General features: G+C 34.2%; 1 protein-coding gene across 1 annotated transcript in view; it reads left to right on the forward strand.

Annotated features, from left to right (window-relative positions):
- LOC149425627 (uncharacterized) overlaps positions 1-7,727 on the forward strand; it is a 181,023-nt gene extending 173,296 nt beyond the window's left edge. Inside the window, exon 7 of the mRNA XM_089645923.1 lies at positions 7,590-7,727. Within this exon, the coding sequence (XP_089502049.1) occupies positions 7,590-7,727 (138 nt within the window). The remainder of the gene's footprint in view (positions 1-7,589) is intronic.
- Positions 7,728-15,522: the final 7,795 nt, after the last annotated feature.

Raw genomic sequence — 15,522 nt, forward strand, 5'->3', positions numbered from 1 at the left:
GGTGGGTAGGAATCTGGGGTTCAGGCTGTCCAGGAGTGATGAGCGTTTGGTTCCAGCCCACCCACTGCGGTGCTAGGCGATAGGCTGGGAGTCTGGCTGGAGAGGGCATCCAATGCGCCCCAAACGCTGCTGCTGGGTCCCTTTTGGTCACGAACCGGCACAACAGCAGTGTCGGGGTTTTTTTCACTCGCTGATGGGGCAGCCCACCCTTAGTCGTGAGCCTGAGGGTCGGGCCCCTGTACTATCGAGCGGCCCGGACAGCGGTAACCGGTTGTAAAGGGTCTCCCTCAACCAGCATCTCCCAACCGGCCCGCCACGCAGAAGGTGGGCCGACGCACCCGCCACCAAGACCCGGGCAAACCCTAGCCCATGAACCCGGGCACCCCTGCTAAGTCACCAAACGTAGCGAACCACTTGGGGTGACCTGTGGCAGAGGTGTTGGTCATCCAATAAATGGTTCCCAGGGCGGCGGTACCCATTCCCGCCTACCAAATTGAGTTACAGCTTTAGAAGAGTTGGAGGTAAATAACTGGAACCTTTATTTTCGCTTCATGTCTCATTTAATAAAATACATTTTTGGGTATTGCCCAGTTATAAAAAAACTAGCAAAATAAATAATTCATAGGACGCACGGTGACCGGATAAATCATCACAAGGATAATTCATCACATTTTTAAAAATTTATATAAATTCATGGAAAGTTATGAAACAAAAACATTTTTAACTGGGTTAAGTAGGTTAGGTTAGGTTAGGTTAGGTTAGGTTAAAAAAAAATTCATCGTTTCTAACGACTTTATATCACTTTTTAAAAGTGTGTTGAATTTTCACTGTTTGAGTTATCATGGAACCATCTACTTACATATAATATAACTTAATTATGAATAAAATATTAATAATGCCGTGTCCCCAAAGGACTACTTGTCGCAGCCCTACTGCAGATTCTCAGTTCTCCAACTGCGCGGTGAATCATCACAAACAACTAGAAGATACGCCATCATAAAATTACGCAGACTTCAATCTTCTAGACATGTGGAGATACGAGTAACACGTCATCGACTCATCGGAAATTTTCTTCGAGACACTGCACCGCGGAGCTCCTACATAAATGCTTGTTAGCCTTGAAAAGGGAAACTTTCTTGTTAAAAAACCGTTGACCGTGACCGTTTCCTTTTCTGATTTTTCTGTTTCAGATTTTCGTTTAGAAATCACTAATATTGTCTTCAATATTTAAATATTACAATTTGAGGCTTTACTCGATAAAGTTATTGCGAAAAATAAACTTTCTTGTTACTTAAAACAGGGTGGAAAAGCGAAAGATCTCATCGACTGTACAGTATATTTCTCCATACTCGGGGAATCTGCCTTCTAAATTAAAATACAAAAACAACAATAAAAAAGTTGACCTTTCTAAGGCCTTTTTCTCTCACGTATTAGTTGGCGTGTGGAATACATCTTTTCTTAGTCTAAAACATCAATTTTAAATGGACGTGACATGAACAATAGGAATGTTTACAACATATTAGAATTGAATTTTGCAATTTGCAAGCCCTTATTTTACTAAAGGTTAGCGGCATCTTGCAATTAGTACACTCAGAGGGCACTAAAGTTGGTCTTTGGATAAAGTTTGGGATATTTTAAACAAACAAATATAAATTCAAGGTTTTCAGAAAGGTTACTTAAAAGTAAAACGAACCGACACTTAAACATATTACAGAGAAATAATTTTTAATCCTAGAAGGACATTGTTATTATGAAATACCAGGCTGTTAGATGTTAATTTGGGATTTTACATTTCAGATGTGGGAAATAAATATTCTATTGTGCTAATGAACATGTATTACATTTATATAATTATAATACATACAAATTTCGACTACCATAATACGGACATGTATCTAGTGTGGTAGTCGAAAATCATGAGAAAAAACTGTATACAAATATATTTTACGAATGAAGAAAAAAAAAAGTTTAAATTAAAAATGGTGGGAATATTAATCTTATATCTAAGTTATTTACAATGGAATTGTCGCATTCATTCTAAAATGAACATACCCATTAAGTCAATATACCTACATTACATTGCCTTTCTAAAACTACGAGTTCTAACAACAATCACACGTTATGATCTTATTAGATTAATATTACCTACCTTTTTCACCTCAATCTATTTTGACTTAATGACAAATCACATTGAGGAATATAAAATGTTATTAAATCCCTGTACCTTGCAACTGTGTTGTGAAATTTGTTTTTCATTTCCTGAAAAATAAAGAATCTAAATAATTCAATACCAGATTAAAAATGGCATTTCCAATTAAATGCAATGCGCAGTATTTCCTAAGCTATTTATGAGTACGGTCCCGTGTAATATGTTAAATTATCTACCTGTATTTAATTTATTAATAATATATGCCAGCGGTAAATTTTCGATGGTGAATAATCTAAAATTATTAAACCAAACTCGACGAAACACGATTGTAATCGGAAATTTTAATACGAAATGTTACATTGTAAGTTGTCGTTGATTTCCAACACGATTAATGACAGGTTGATTAACAGAATATGAATATTTCATCAATTTTCAAAGATGAAATTCTAGTACAGTTCAAATTCTAAGACCGGTTGGTGGCTGAGTTGACATCACATTTGGGTTCCACCAAGGCGTAGTGTGTTCAATTCCTCGGCTGGCTAAGTCCACCATCTCAACTCAAGGAACATTTTCTGTTTACTGTGGTGGTAGTAGGAGATTTTCAAATATTGTCAGGTTATTCGTAACCCGGGAATAAATTGTGTAAGTTCTGTTATTATTTCATTATGGGTCGGTCGTTGCAAAGTTCTTTGACAATAACAGAATTTGAATAGGTATGACTACCACAGAAGAAGAAAATTAAATTTGAAATCTTTTGAATCGTTAATTAATTGGTAACATTGGCCTTGTGCTTGGTAACATTTTTTCCAACAAAAATTGGCTAGCGATTTCACAAAATAATCATAAATTGTTTTTTTTTCGTAACCGGAACTATATGTATTTCATTTTAACAAATCATCACGCTTATTGTATTTACATATTGTTTTTTTTTAAATTTTATTGACTGGTGAGCTGATATAGGTGCAATCTGTTTGCCTAAATTTTGAGTTGTAGATGTCATAAATTATTTAAAGTGAGTAAGATAGAGCCTTGAAAGATGGAAGAAAAATGTGCAGTGCCTTAAATGTATAACAAAATGCTGCACAAATCATGAGCATGTGTAGCAAATTTCCGTTTTAACTAGGGCGCTTTGCATTTCGCTCGTCTGTTATTTTTTTTATGTTACCTGCGTTGTCAATCTTGTCAAGATGGTAGCCGTATTGGACTATAGTATAGGATAGTACCTTTTTACTCCGCCAAATGGTTGGATGGTCCGATGATCTGTAGGGAACCCGCTTGCACAGCGCGGGTGTAAACTGTGCACCCTTAAGTTTATGTTTAGACTTACGGAATTCAATATTTCGTTTGTTTGAAAACACCATGAAACAATACTCTGCCAAGGTTCGCATGAGCATCAATTATTGTTTCGCTGACACTGGCTTATACGATTAGCGGGGGTCAGTGAAAGTAAAGATCCTTATACGATTAGCGGGGCTCAGTGAAAGTAAAGATCCTTGTACATTTTTCAAGACCCAAACAATTGTAATTTTTATGACCGAAAATATGATTATATATCTTCAAAAAATATTACTTACGAATAAAATTATCATCTTAGAAAAAATGAATGTTCAACAATTAATATTAACCTAAGGGGGTTTTTACATTGGATACATTGAAATATTCACAATTTCGTTCATAAAAGTTATAAACAATGGTTAAAAAAAACAATTTCTTATATTACAGATGTTCTGTTAATTTATCAATTAAATCACGTAAAAGCCCAAGTTTATTTGTATTTACTAGGGCGTAAATACAAATAAATGATTTATAATTAACACGACGTATTAGTTATTTATTTTGATGTGTTCAGAACTTCAACCACCGACTGAACAGAACGCACAAGTGAAAAATTTTTCCGAGTAAAACAAAGCTCGGATGACAATATCCGGTGCCTGAAGTTTGAACATCAAGTAAGGGAATGTAAGGGTATTAGGGGTGGAAAACGAGTCTTTCAGGATTTGTACAAGGATGACGAAAAGTTTTTTTGTCGCAGACAAGTACCCACTCGGAATTTTCACTGCAAGAAAACTTGTGCCTGCAGAATTATTTGGAATTCTGTGCTTTTGGTCCAAAAAACAACGTTGTAATGGCAACTATAGCATTGATGCTTTTAAATTTATTTCAGTAAGCTTCTTTCTCATTCAATGGCTAGGATTAATTAAAAACGCAGGCAAACGAAACAAGTCGTAATGGCAACTATAGCATTGAGGCTTTTAAATTAATGTCAGGAGGCCTCTTCATCATTCTATGGCTAGGATTTATTAAGAATGCAGGCAAACGAAACAAGTCGTAATGGCAACTATAGCATTGATACTTTTAAATTTATGTCAGAAGGCCTCTTCATCATTCTTTGGCTAGGATTTATTAAGAATGCAGGCAAACGAAACAAGTCGTAATGGTAACTATAGCATTGATACTTTAAAATTTATGTCAGAAGGCCTCTTCATCATTCTATGGCTAGGATTTATTAAGAATGCAGGCAAACGAAACAAGTCGTAATGGCAACTATAGCATTGATACTTTTCAATTTATGTCAGAAGGCCTCTTCATCATTCTTTGGCTACGATTTATTAAGAATGCAGGCAAACGAAACAAGTCGTAATGGTAACTATAGCATTGATACTTTTAAATTTATGTCAGAAGGCCTCTTCCATCATTCTATGGCTAGGATTAATTAAAAACGCAGGCAAACGAAACAAGTCGTAATGGCAACTATAGCATTGAGGCTTTTAAATTAATGTCAGGAGGCCTCTTCATCATTCTATGGCTAGGATTTATTAAGAATGCAGGCAAACGAAACAAGTCGTAATGGCAACTATAGCATTGATACTTTTTAATTTATGTCAGAAGGCCTCTTCATCATTCTTTGGCTAGGATTTATTAAGAATGCAGGCAAACGAAACAAGTCGTAATGGCAATTATAGCATTGATACTTTTAAATTCATGTCAGTAGGCCTCTTCCATCATTCTATGGCTAGGATTTATTAAGAATGCAGGCAAACGAAACAGTTGGTAATGGCAACTATAGCATTGATACTTTTAAATTTATGTCAGAAGGCCTCTTCATCATTCTTTGGCTAGGATTTATTAAGAATGTAGGCAAACGAAACAAGTCGTAATGGTAACTATAGCATTGATACTTTTAAATTTATGTCAGAAGGCCTCTTCATCATTCTATGGCTAGGATTTATTAAGAATGCAGGCAAACGAAACAAGTCGTAATGGCAACTAAAGCATTGATACTTTTCAATTTATGTCAGAAGGCCTCTTCCATCATTCTATGGCTAGGATTAATTAAAAACGCAGGCAAACGAAACAAGTCGTAATGGCAACTATAGCATTGAGGCTTTTAAATTAATGTCAGGAGGCCTCTTCATCATTCTATGGCTAGGATTTATTAAGAATGCAGGCAAACGAAACAAGTCGTAATGGCAACTATAGCATTGATACTTTTTAATTTATGTCAGAAGGCCTCTTCATCATTCTTTGGCTAGGATTTATTAAGAATGCAGGCAAACGAAACAAGTCGTAATGGCAATTATAGCATTGATACTTTTAAATTCATGTCAGTAGGCCTCTTCCATCATTCTATGGCTAGGATTTATTAAGAATGCAGGCAAACGAAACAAGACGTAATGGTAACTATAACATTGATACTTTTAAATTTATGTCAGGAGGCCTCTTCATCATTCTATGGCTAGGATTTATTAAAAACGCAGGCAAATGAAACAAATTGATAATTGAATCAATAAAATAATAAATTGATTCCAGAATACGGAACCAAATGAATACTCTTTCAGATGCTTCACCAGATTTGTATCAGAATAATTGACTTTCCTTGATGATCGTGCTGTTATTGGTGCATGCTTTGCTGGAGATCTCTGAATAATTATTTCATCCGCATTTGCGTCTCACAATATCTTTTTACATTTTGTTTGTCTATGCCTATTAAATCATTTTTAGTGTATATTATTTATTTATGCCTACATACAAATATGAAATCAAATAATGAAACCACCACTTAAGTACATCTTTGACCAACAAAATATTTACAAACAAAGGAAAGCTTAGGAAAAGTTACTCACGACAAATCAGAAAAACGTTATTTCATGATTCGTTTGTTTATTTAGCACGCAATCGAAAATATGGACTTAAAATATCATGTTGCTGTAGTATTTTTTTGCATTGATGATGCACTTTGGATTAGAACGTAAGAGCGTGTGGAGCGCACAGGGACATTATGAATCTTCTTTAGCAACTCCTCAACCTATACAATAACTAATTAGGAGGTGTCCTGTTATATAGGGTAGAGTTTGTCCAAGACTTAGTGGCGGATGCAGCAGAGCTGGATCTGGGGAGGCCGGATGATGGAGACTCTTTGACCTCTTCAGCCGGACTCCCGCGACCCATTGCCTTGCACCGCAGTAGGATGGATGGATTCATACGTCCGTCATTCCTAGACAAACTGACACCGGATTCCTATCCACCCCTCACCCTCCACACAGCAACCCCAAAGATGGTAAATAGTTTTCCACGAGACCTCCTGTGTCCTGTAGATATAAAAAGTGTAATATACTTTGACAATATTCTACTGCTTACCTACTAATATTTGGACTACCTTAAATTTTAAAGAGAGTTCATTGAATATTTTGAAACATTTATAATAATATTGTTTTGTGTTGCAGATAAATTTGTCTTAGGAAACCTAAAATCTTTGTAGCTTCTAGTACGAAAGTCGTGGACTGTACTATTAGAATCACCAGCGCCCTTGAGGTGATTTTTCACAAAAACGGCGCTCTACAAATTATCCAATTATTATTATTATTATTATTATTATTAAAAGAAACACTTTTCAACATATGATTTGGCACATTTAATTTTATAATTTCATGTGTAGAGTATTGTAGACTATACTTTGCCATATACCTACTTAGAATATTTAGTTTGCTTTGTAGTTTTTTTATCCAAGTATAACTGCTACATAACGATATAGGCCTCACACCTCAGTTCTGAATTATTCTCACTCTTTTAAGCTAACTCTTCATAATGTAACCAAATAATTACTTTATTAATTAGATAATTGATTCGTTGGTAAAGGTTACATTTTTCGATCTGTATCTCAGTTCCACACACACAAACTGTTTTTTTCACTGTTTCTATAAATCCTCTGAAGATAGTTAGGCTTATAAAGACGAACTGACTACGGGCTGCCGATCTGCCCCTCGCACCCGCGCCGTTCACCTCACTCGTACCTCTCCGTGTCGCCATGGGTTACCGAGGTTTTAACTAATCATCAGCTCCGCGGGATAACAACTGCGCCTTAGCCTTGTGACATCTTTCGTCTTCAAATCAACGTCTTTACCAGTGATGAACACCACCTATATGCATCCCATCGACGCAGTTTCGAGACACGGACTTCATCGCCGTGTTCATGGACTACGGATTTACATCCCACAGTGATGTGACCTACATGCATCTTATCGTGATGGACATCATCAACCATGGTAACATCGTCATTCATCGTCAGCAACAACTGTGACTACTCTGACTACTCTATTTGGACTCAGTACATCGATTACCTCAATAAAACCACTGCTCGGATGCATAAACATCTTTCATTTGTCTCCTTACCATATCCTCAAAGTAACAATGATAGTATAACCGCCATACAAGCAAATTAAACGAAGACGAATGTTTTCCCCTAAAAGCAGAGTTCTGTTACCATTCTGGTAATAATAATAATAATAATAATAATTGGATGACTTGTATAGCGCCGTTTTTGTGCAAAATCACCCCAAGGGCGCTGTACAAACATATAATAAATTTCTACAGCGATCTATGTTATTACTTAACTATTTATGGAGAAAATATACAGTACAATACTTACCTGGAAGGTCACTTGAGATTAATACTAATCAAGAACGCCTTTTTAAAAATTAGTAATCTTCCTTTTATACAATTGATAGTGTGAATATCTCACAAGAGTCTAATTAGTGGTTTGAAACTGTTTTTTTTTTTTTTTTTTAATTTTATGTTAATCTTATTTACATTTAAATGTGTCGTCGGTATCCCAACTGCGGAACAGCATAAAGACAAAAAATATAGTTTTGAAATAATTGATATTGATAATTGAGTAGATCTTTTTGTTTTTTTTTTTACACAAACAACGTGAAGTTATGTATTGAAAATACAGATTATAAGATATTTCATAATAAATATGTCATTAAAAATAATAAATTTTAGAAACCCATTGATTGGACATTTTCTATGACACCTGGTGGTAGACGCTGTAAAGTTTGCTAAAGAAGTAGGAAGCGCAACTCAATTGAGAGAGGGAGTAGTGTTAAATTTGGTCACTTAAATTTGGGATGAAAGGATTTATTACTAGATAAACTTTGTATTTTTGACTGATAACTGGCAATTTAAGTTTAACCTGATAGTTTTGTGAATGACAGCTCAGAAAATCAGAAATATTTGTAAAGATATGGTCTAAACGTGAAAGTCGTTGACCTCGAACGTTTCTATTATTAGAATAATTTAGGCAAGATAAATTATTGAGTTCCGCTAACATGTTGAAATAATTATCTTTCCCTTAATAGAGTAGTTGTTTGCAATATGTAAATTCATATTTCCAACTAAATTATAATATATTTATATGTTTTTTAATTCATCTATAAATTGTGGCACTATTGATGTATGTGTAATCTAAATGGCAATAATGTTATAATATTTATTTACGTCTTCAAATTCAATATTAAATATATTAATATTACTAACTATATTGTTTGATACAAATATACCAATACGAGGGTTTTTGTAAAATTTTATTGTTTTTGTCACATACTAAAAGTATTATAATTCAATTCACCGGCAGAATTAGTTTCTGTTAACACAATGCAGTCCGGGAAATAATTAAATGTTTTTAATGATATTATTAAGTCATCCATATTTTTTCTATACTTCCAATATTGACATGAAAATACGTGAAATACGGTAAATCCTTTGTCAGAACAAATTTAATTACAATCTCCTGTAGAGTAATGTAAATATTCGACTATACATTTTTTTAATATAATGCATTACACATAAAATCATCCGTTTTTGAGTTATGGGAAATTAAAATTGCCATATTTACTCATAGTCAATGCGCTGTTTAGCAGTGAAAACCATTTTTTGTCGGTAAACACATTTGATTCGGTCGATGCTATGTTTGGTGGAATTGTTGCAAATTGGGATTTGTTCTTTGTTTTCACATTTGGAAAGTATCTGCTCTTTGGTGCAATGAAGGCAAATGTGGGGCTACGTCGTGGAGAGACATTTTAAAATTGAGAACTTTTTTTTAATATTTATTTGGCCAATATTAAAAAAAAAACAAGATAAGACGTAACAAATTAGATAAATTATGTAGGTACAACATTTGTTGATTTAAAAATATATTCACTTTGAGTGGAATTTACAGTTTTTTTTTGATATTGTTATCAAATATTATTATTTTTTTTAATTTGACAAGTACAAATATTTCACCAACAAATGTAGATATAATATGTCTCAACGCCATCTAGTGGTAAATTTAGCACTAACAAAGCCTTTCCTACAAAATAAAGTTGGTTGTTTACAAGGTGCAAAAAATATAATAAGCAGTAATTGTTGATTGAGGTACTAGTACATATTGAATTATTTGGCGGTTTGGAAATAAGCCGACATAGCTCAGTGGTTCAGAGCACCTGACCGGACATCAGAAGGTACGGGTTCAATTCCCGTTGGCGATATTTATTTTTACTCGGGAGATATTTTCAATTTGTATTGATATTTCAGGCGAATAATTGTTGCTTATTTCAGGCGAATAATTATTTGTCAAATGACAATATTGTTCAAATTATATTTTTAGCAAATGAAAATACTCTAGTTAAAAAATTATATTTAAAACTTGATCAAAATTACCGTAATGACAGTTAACTCCTTCTTGCTTTCAAACTGAAGCCATAAACCCAATGATTTAGTATACAGAGTGCACACCTTTTCAATAATCGTAACTCATTTTAAATGGGCTTAAATAGCTTACCACTGCGGTAATTGAACTCGATCCATTCTACTGACAGTCGTGCTCGTAACGCATCGGCTTTTGAATTACAACCCTTGTTAAATACCTCACCTTCATATAGTAACATAATGCAATAATTCAGGGGAATCAGAATTTTGATCAGAGGGAGATTTATGTTAATACAACGAAAATTCATGAAAAATCGTTTGATAATATTAATTATCTGTCGTATTTGCAGAAGAATAATTTGAATATCTAAAATATGTTATAAGCTATTTGATGCGGTTTCCGGATAAACAGATATGTTCTGGGATGATGTTAGCGAAAACTTTAGGAATTCGAAAGATATTTTCACTTTATAAGATGGTTTAAATTAACATCTGCGGTTCTACATCCTATTTAACGTTATTCGAATACGATAGTTTTCTTATAATCCCTGATAAAAGCTCTACCCACCCAATATTTTTGGTGAGATTTTATTGCCTTTTTTCCTTTCGTGTCAATTTAAAGTGTTTTTTTAAATTACCTTCTTATTGATCAATTTTTATTTTCGTTAAATTACTCGGTAATCTGATTATAATTTAGTCATTGGTAATTCCCTTGGAAGATATCATAATGAAGTGAATCAAACACTTGAGTCAGGTAAGTCCAAAATTTGTTAAAACAGAAGATGAATTTCCATTATTTCAAATCCATAAAAAAATTACTTTTAAGAACATACCTAATTACTAAATAATATGTATGTGTCAGAATAGATATAAAATGTAAACATTGCTTTCAACTAAATATTATCAACTATAAAATTACTTTCTACCAAATGAAACCAAAAAAATAAACGAAATGAGTATATTTAAAACAAAAGTCAAAACATGGCTTAGAGATCAAAGTAATAATCAACTTACAAACATTATGAAGACAATGTAAAGACAATTCAAAACTAAATACAAAAATTTAAGAAAAACTACAGGCCGCCTCAGAACAGGAAACCCTAGTGAGGAGGACTGTGAAAAAAATACAAAAAATATACTTATATTATACTTTAAACGTACATAATGTACAAATTTTGCTATTGATATTAATAAAAAAAAAAAAAAAAAAAAAAAAAAAAAAAACTGCTGCAGTGAGTCAAATCGCAGGACTGGAACGAATAGGAGAATGAGAATGGTTAGCCCGAATGGGGCAGCTTAAATTGCTCGTAGACGGTTCAAACCCCAATGGGGCAAGCAACTACTCAATAAGATTAGGAACCCACTAAAAGATACATAAGCACTCTTCATTTCTTGATAGTTGATGCTGGGGAGAGTAAAAGCACAAAAACGTCTTAGGAAATGCAAAAAAATGGTCGTTGATGACAATATTCATCCTTGTTGATAGTGATGTTCCTCGTTGAGGAGGTGGTGAATAAACCTATAAACCTTATTGAGGAACCTGGAGACACTTCACTTTCACTTTCACTTTTTTCACATTTTAAATTCCTACTAATCGACCAAAGCGTCAATAAGAAAGAAAAACCACCCACCACTTTCCCGAACCGTTTTAAGGACCAGATGGGTCGCACTATCGGTTATCACATCAAATGAAACCTCTATTAACTGATTCTAAAAGCCCCCAACTGTCCCAACACGAACACTATATATGCACTAAAAATGTTTATGTGTTCTCATCTAAGGCAATTCGTTCTTCGAAGCTGGTAAAGAGACAACATTTTTAAAGAAGTATATTAAAGGGAAAAATTAAGAAAGGAAAAGCAAATTTAAATATTTCCCATGGCAGCAAACAAAACAAGAACATCCTTAGTTTCTGGCGCACCACAGGCAGTCCCGACTATAAACAGTGAGCAGTGAGATGGGAAGGTGAAAAACTTCTCCGGCAACACAGTGACCAGACGTGACCACTATGAATATGGTGCGATAGTGAAGAAGAGACTTGTAACTAGGACTAAGGACGAATTAACTCACTACTGCCGGCGGGACCAAAAGAGATCTGGAGATCAGAGTCGAAGGGGACCTTCCCTTACTCCGCTATCACTCCGCTGTCAGGGATTGCGCAGTGAACGGTGCAGAAAACTAAGCGATATAAAGTTGAAAATAAAAGCACCACCTGCGCCAGGCAGGGACAAAGGAAACTGAACTTTTACTCGAAAACGAAAGCTCAAATCGAAAATGTGACGTAGACTCACCAGTTTCCCGCTTGCAAGTTTCTGGACTCTATATATACCGTCGCAAGCTACAATTTTCTTTCCATCGTTGCTTGTGCTATGATGGACCATTTAGCGAGCATATGAATTGAATTCACAACGCCTGGGTGGGAACCCAACGCTTTCGTCAACCCAGCCACTGACTGGTCAAGTTTTTGCTTTAGCAAACAACGCTTAGCGCTGAAATAGTTAACTGACTTTCCCGTTGTATTTACTGCACCAAAAAAGATTGTTTTATTTCGTTACTGATGACGATTCGTTTCGATTCCCGGTCGACAGCTCTGACCACTGAGCTATGGCGGCTTATCTCTTATCCACGAAATAATTCAATATATACTAGTGTTTCATTCAACAATTACTGCTTGTTACGAAAGGACACGGGTTCAAGTCCCGTTGGCGTCATGTATCTTTTATCAGGAGATTTTTCAATGAAGATGAGTGTTTCAGGCTAATAATTATTGCTTGTAAAATGATTTTTTTTTAAATAACTGAAAGAGTAAAACCTCGAATTGTAATATTTAATTATTGAAGACAATACTAGCGACAAAACGAAAATTTGACACAGAAAAATCAGAAAATTATACGGTCACATCTAGAACTTGAACAAAGGACCCTCGTCTTGCTGGGACGCAATGTACGATGATGCAATGCACCAAATGTGCGATGAAAAAATGAAGATAATCTTGGTAGTTTTTATTTGATGTATGATACAGTTAAATATGTCCTAAGAAGTTATTGTCCCATTAGCTCAGTTACTAGAGCCGCGTCCCGGCAAGACGAGGGTCCTGGGTTTTAATAATTAATAAATTTAGTTGATAATCACGATTAAAACTTTCCATGGGCCCTTGCGACACCCGTTCTGTGGGTCTGGCACGGTGAAATCGATAAAGCCCTATATCAATACGATATTGACGAAATCCGTCACCTATGGTCAGTAAGCGATGTTCGCGAGCACTGTCAAAATATGATTCTAAGACAAAAGCCGCTAGTTTTAGCGAGGCCTCCAAGGCGACGGATAAGCTGTCAATATGCACGACTTTTTGGATAATTTTGTTCGTTATGCAAAATAACTGGCTAATTGGAGATGACCTAACAAAGCCCTTGAGTTGAAAGAAATTATATACACGATCTATGGACGATCGAAACGCGATCAATTGATTCCGTTCCAAGTTGGAGGAACAAAAGTTGTTAGTCATAACTTAAGACCTCATGAACTAATTAACTTCCTTTTTAGTGTCCAAAAGTACATGCAAAATGTCAATTTATATTAAAATTTGACATTGTCAATTTATTTGTATTTTTTACTTTTTAGTAGCCGTCTGCGGTAAGTTAATTTCCCAGCCACCAGAGCGTATATCGATTTGCATTACGCTTTCATTGGCGTATTAATGCTAACATTATTAACTAATATCCGACCGTACTAACTAAATCGCTACAAATACGTCAATTGTTTTGTTTATCGATCCGATATTGTAAAGTTATTGATATATACTGGCAACACTAAAGTATTTAGTAACAATTCGAAATATTAATAAAACGAGAATGTTGAATTGAAATACTAATCCAAATATACAATGGCAGTCCGTATTTACTTTTTGGCATTTAACAGTTAATTAGTAAGGTCTTTATTGATGAGGTCTTTATTTACAACTAAGAATTGGTCGAAGAGATCTTTAGTCATAATACGAGATATACAAAGCAAGTATTTCGTCTCTCCAAGTTCGAACGGATTTAATTGATCGTACAAATGAAGTCTTTCATTCCAAGGAGCTTCATTAATCTGCCTCCATTAAACCCGTAATTTCGTATAAAAACAATATTTTTAAAAAAAAGTTGCGTATTTCAACAATCACTCAAATTTAACTGGCAGCCAAAGAGATTATGGATGCTTTTCCGAATTTATTATCAATCGTTGACCGTCCTAGGGAATATTGCTAACTGACCATAGATCACGAGTCAATATCGTATTGACATAGGGTTTATCGATCGTCCGTGCTAGACCTTCTAAAATTAATCAATCTTAAAAAGGTATTTTTAATTCGTTCTAAACTTTTTTTGAATATTTTTTAATTGACTGCATATTTTTAAAACAAAACCAAACATTTTCAAAACTTTATTTGATGTTATTTCAATATTGTTAATGATGTTTGGTTTTTGATGAAAGCGTACAATCAAATAATTTACCTCGATTAAAGTCATTAGCCCTGTATTATGTGGAGTAATCATAACCACATATTAATATTTACCATAAAACACGTTGAGCGCAAGAGATTTTCATACTCTTAGTTTTGAATTCGCACGCGCTCATTAAAAAAATCGTAACTCCAAATATTGATAAGAAAACATATAAACTGATGACTGTGGTCAAAAGTCAATAAATGTAACTATATTTATTATTTTATCTCAAGTCGGTAGGTTTTATAAAAATAAAATATCAATTTTACAAATGCTTGAAATAGTTTGATTTTTCAGGTATGATTTGAGATTTTCACGGCCAAAAGTATTATAGTGATTGGTGTTTGGGTTATTATGCCGTGTTGCGCTACCTCCTTCTTTAGTCAATGTTTCGGACAGATTTGCAGTGTTCATCATCAGAGCAGATGTGTAATATTCTAATTGTACATCTGTCCCGATGATGGAACTGAAATGGAAAAATACAAATGTCATGATATTACAATTCTCATTTAACGATAAATCAGGAATTGCGTCTAAAAATAACACTTTTTGACAAATTTAAATTAAAGTTCACTTTCATGTTTTATTTGAAATTTTAGGATTTTTTATAACTATTAAAAAGCAGGGAATTCAATACATAACAGAATTTGTGTAAAATAAACAAAAAACCACGATAAAAAAATCTCCCAACTGATATTATTTTGTTTATATTAATGTTTGTAGAGAGATTTATTTATACTTGGTTTTACAGATGTTCTCACTTACGTGAGAACTATCCAGTTACAAAAACTTAGTTAATTTACAGACAAAAATTTAAAATTTCTTCAAATTAGCTACACTTTAACCAGCATACGCCTTTACTTTGAAAATTGGCTAAAATTTGGCCAAATTAGCTAAATTAGCTGGTGGAATAATAGATTT

This window comes from Hesperophylax consimilis, chromosome 2, assembly GCF_061612785.1.
Source record: "Hesperophylax consimilis isolate HC1 chromosome 2, BYU_Hcon_1.0, whole genome shotgun sequence".
Taxonomy (NCBI): Eukaryota; Metazoa; Arthropoda; class Insecta; order Trichoptera; family Limnephilidae; genus Hesperophylax; species Hesperophylax consimilis.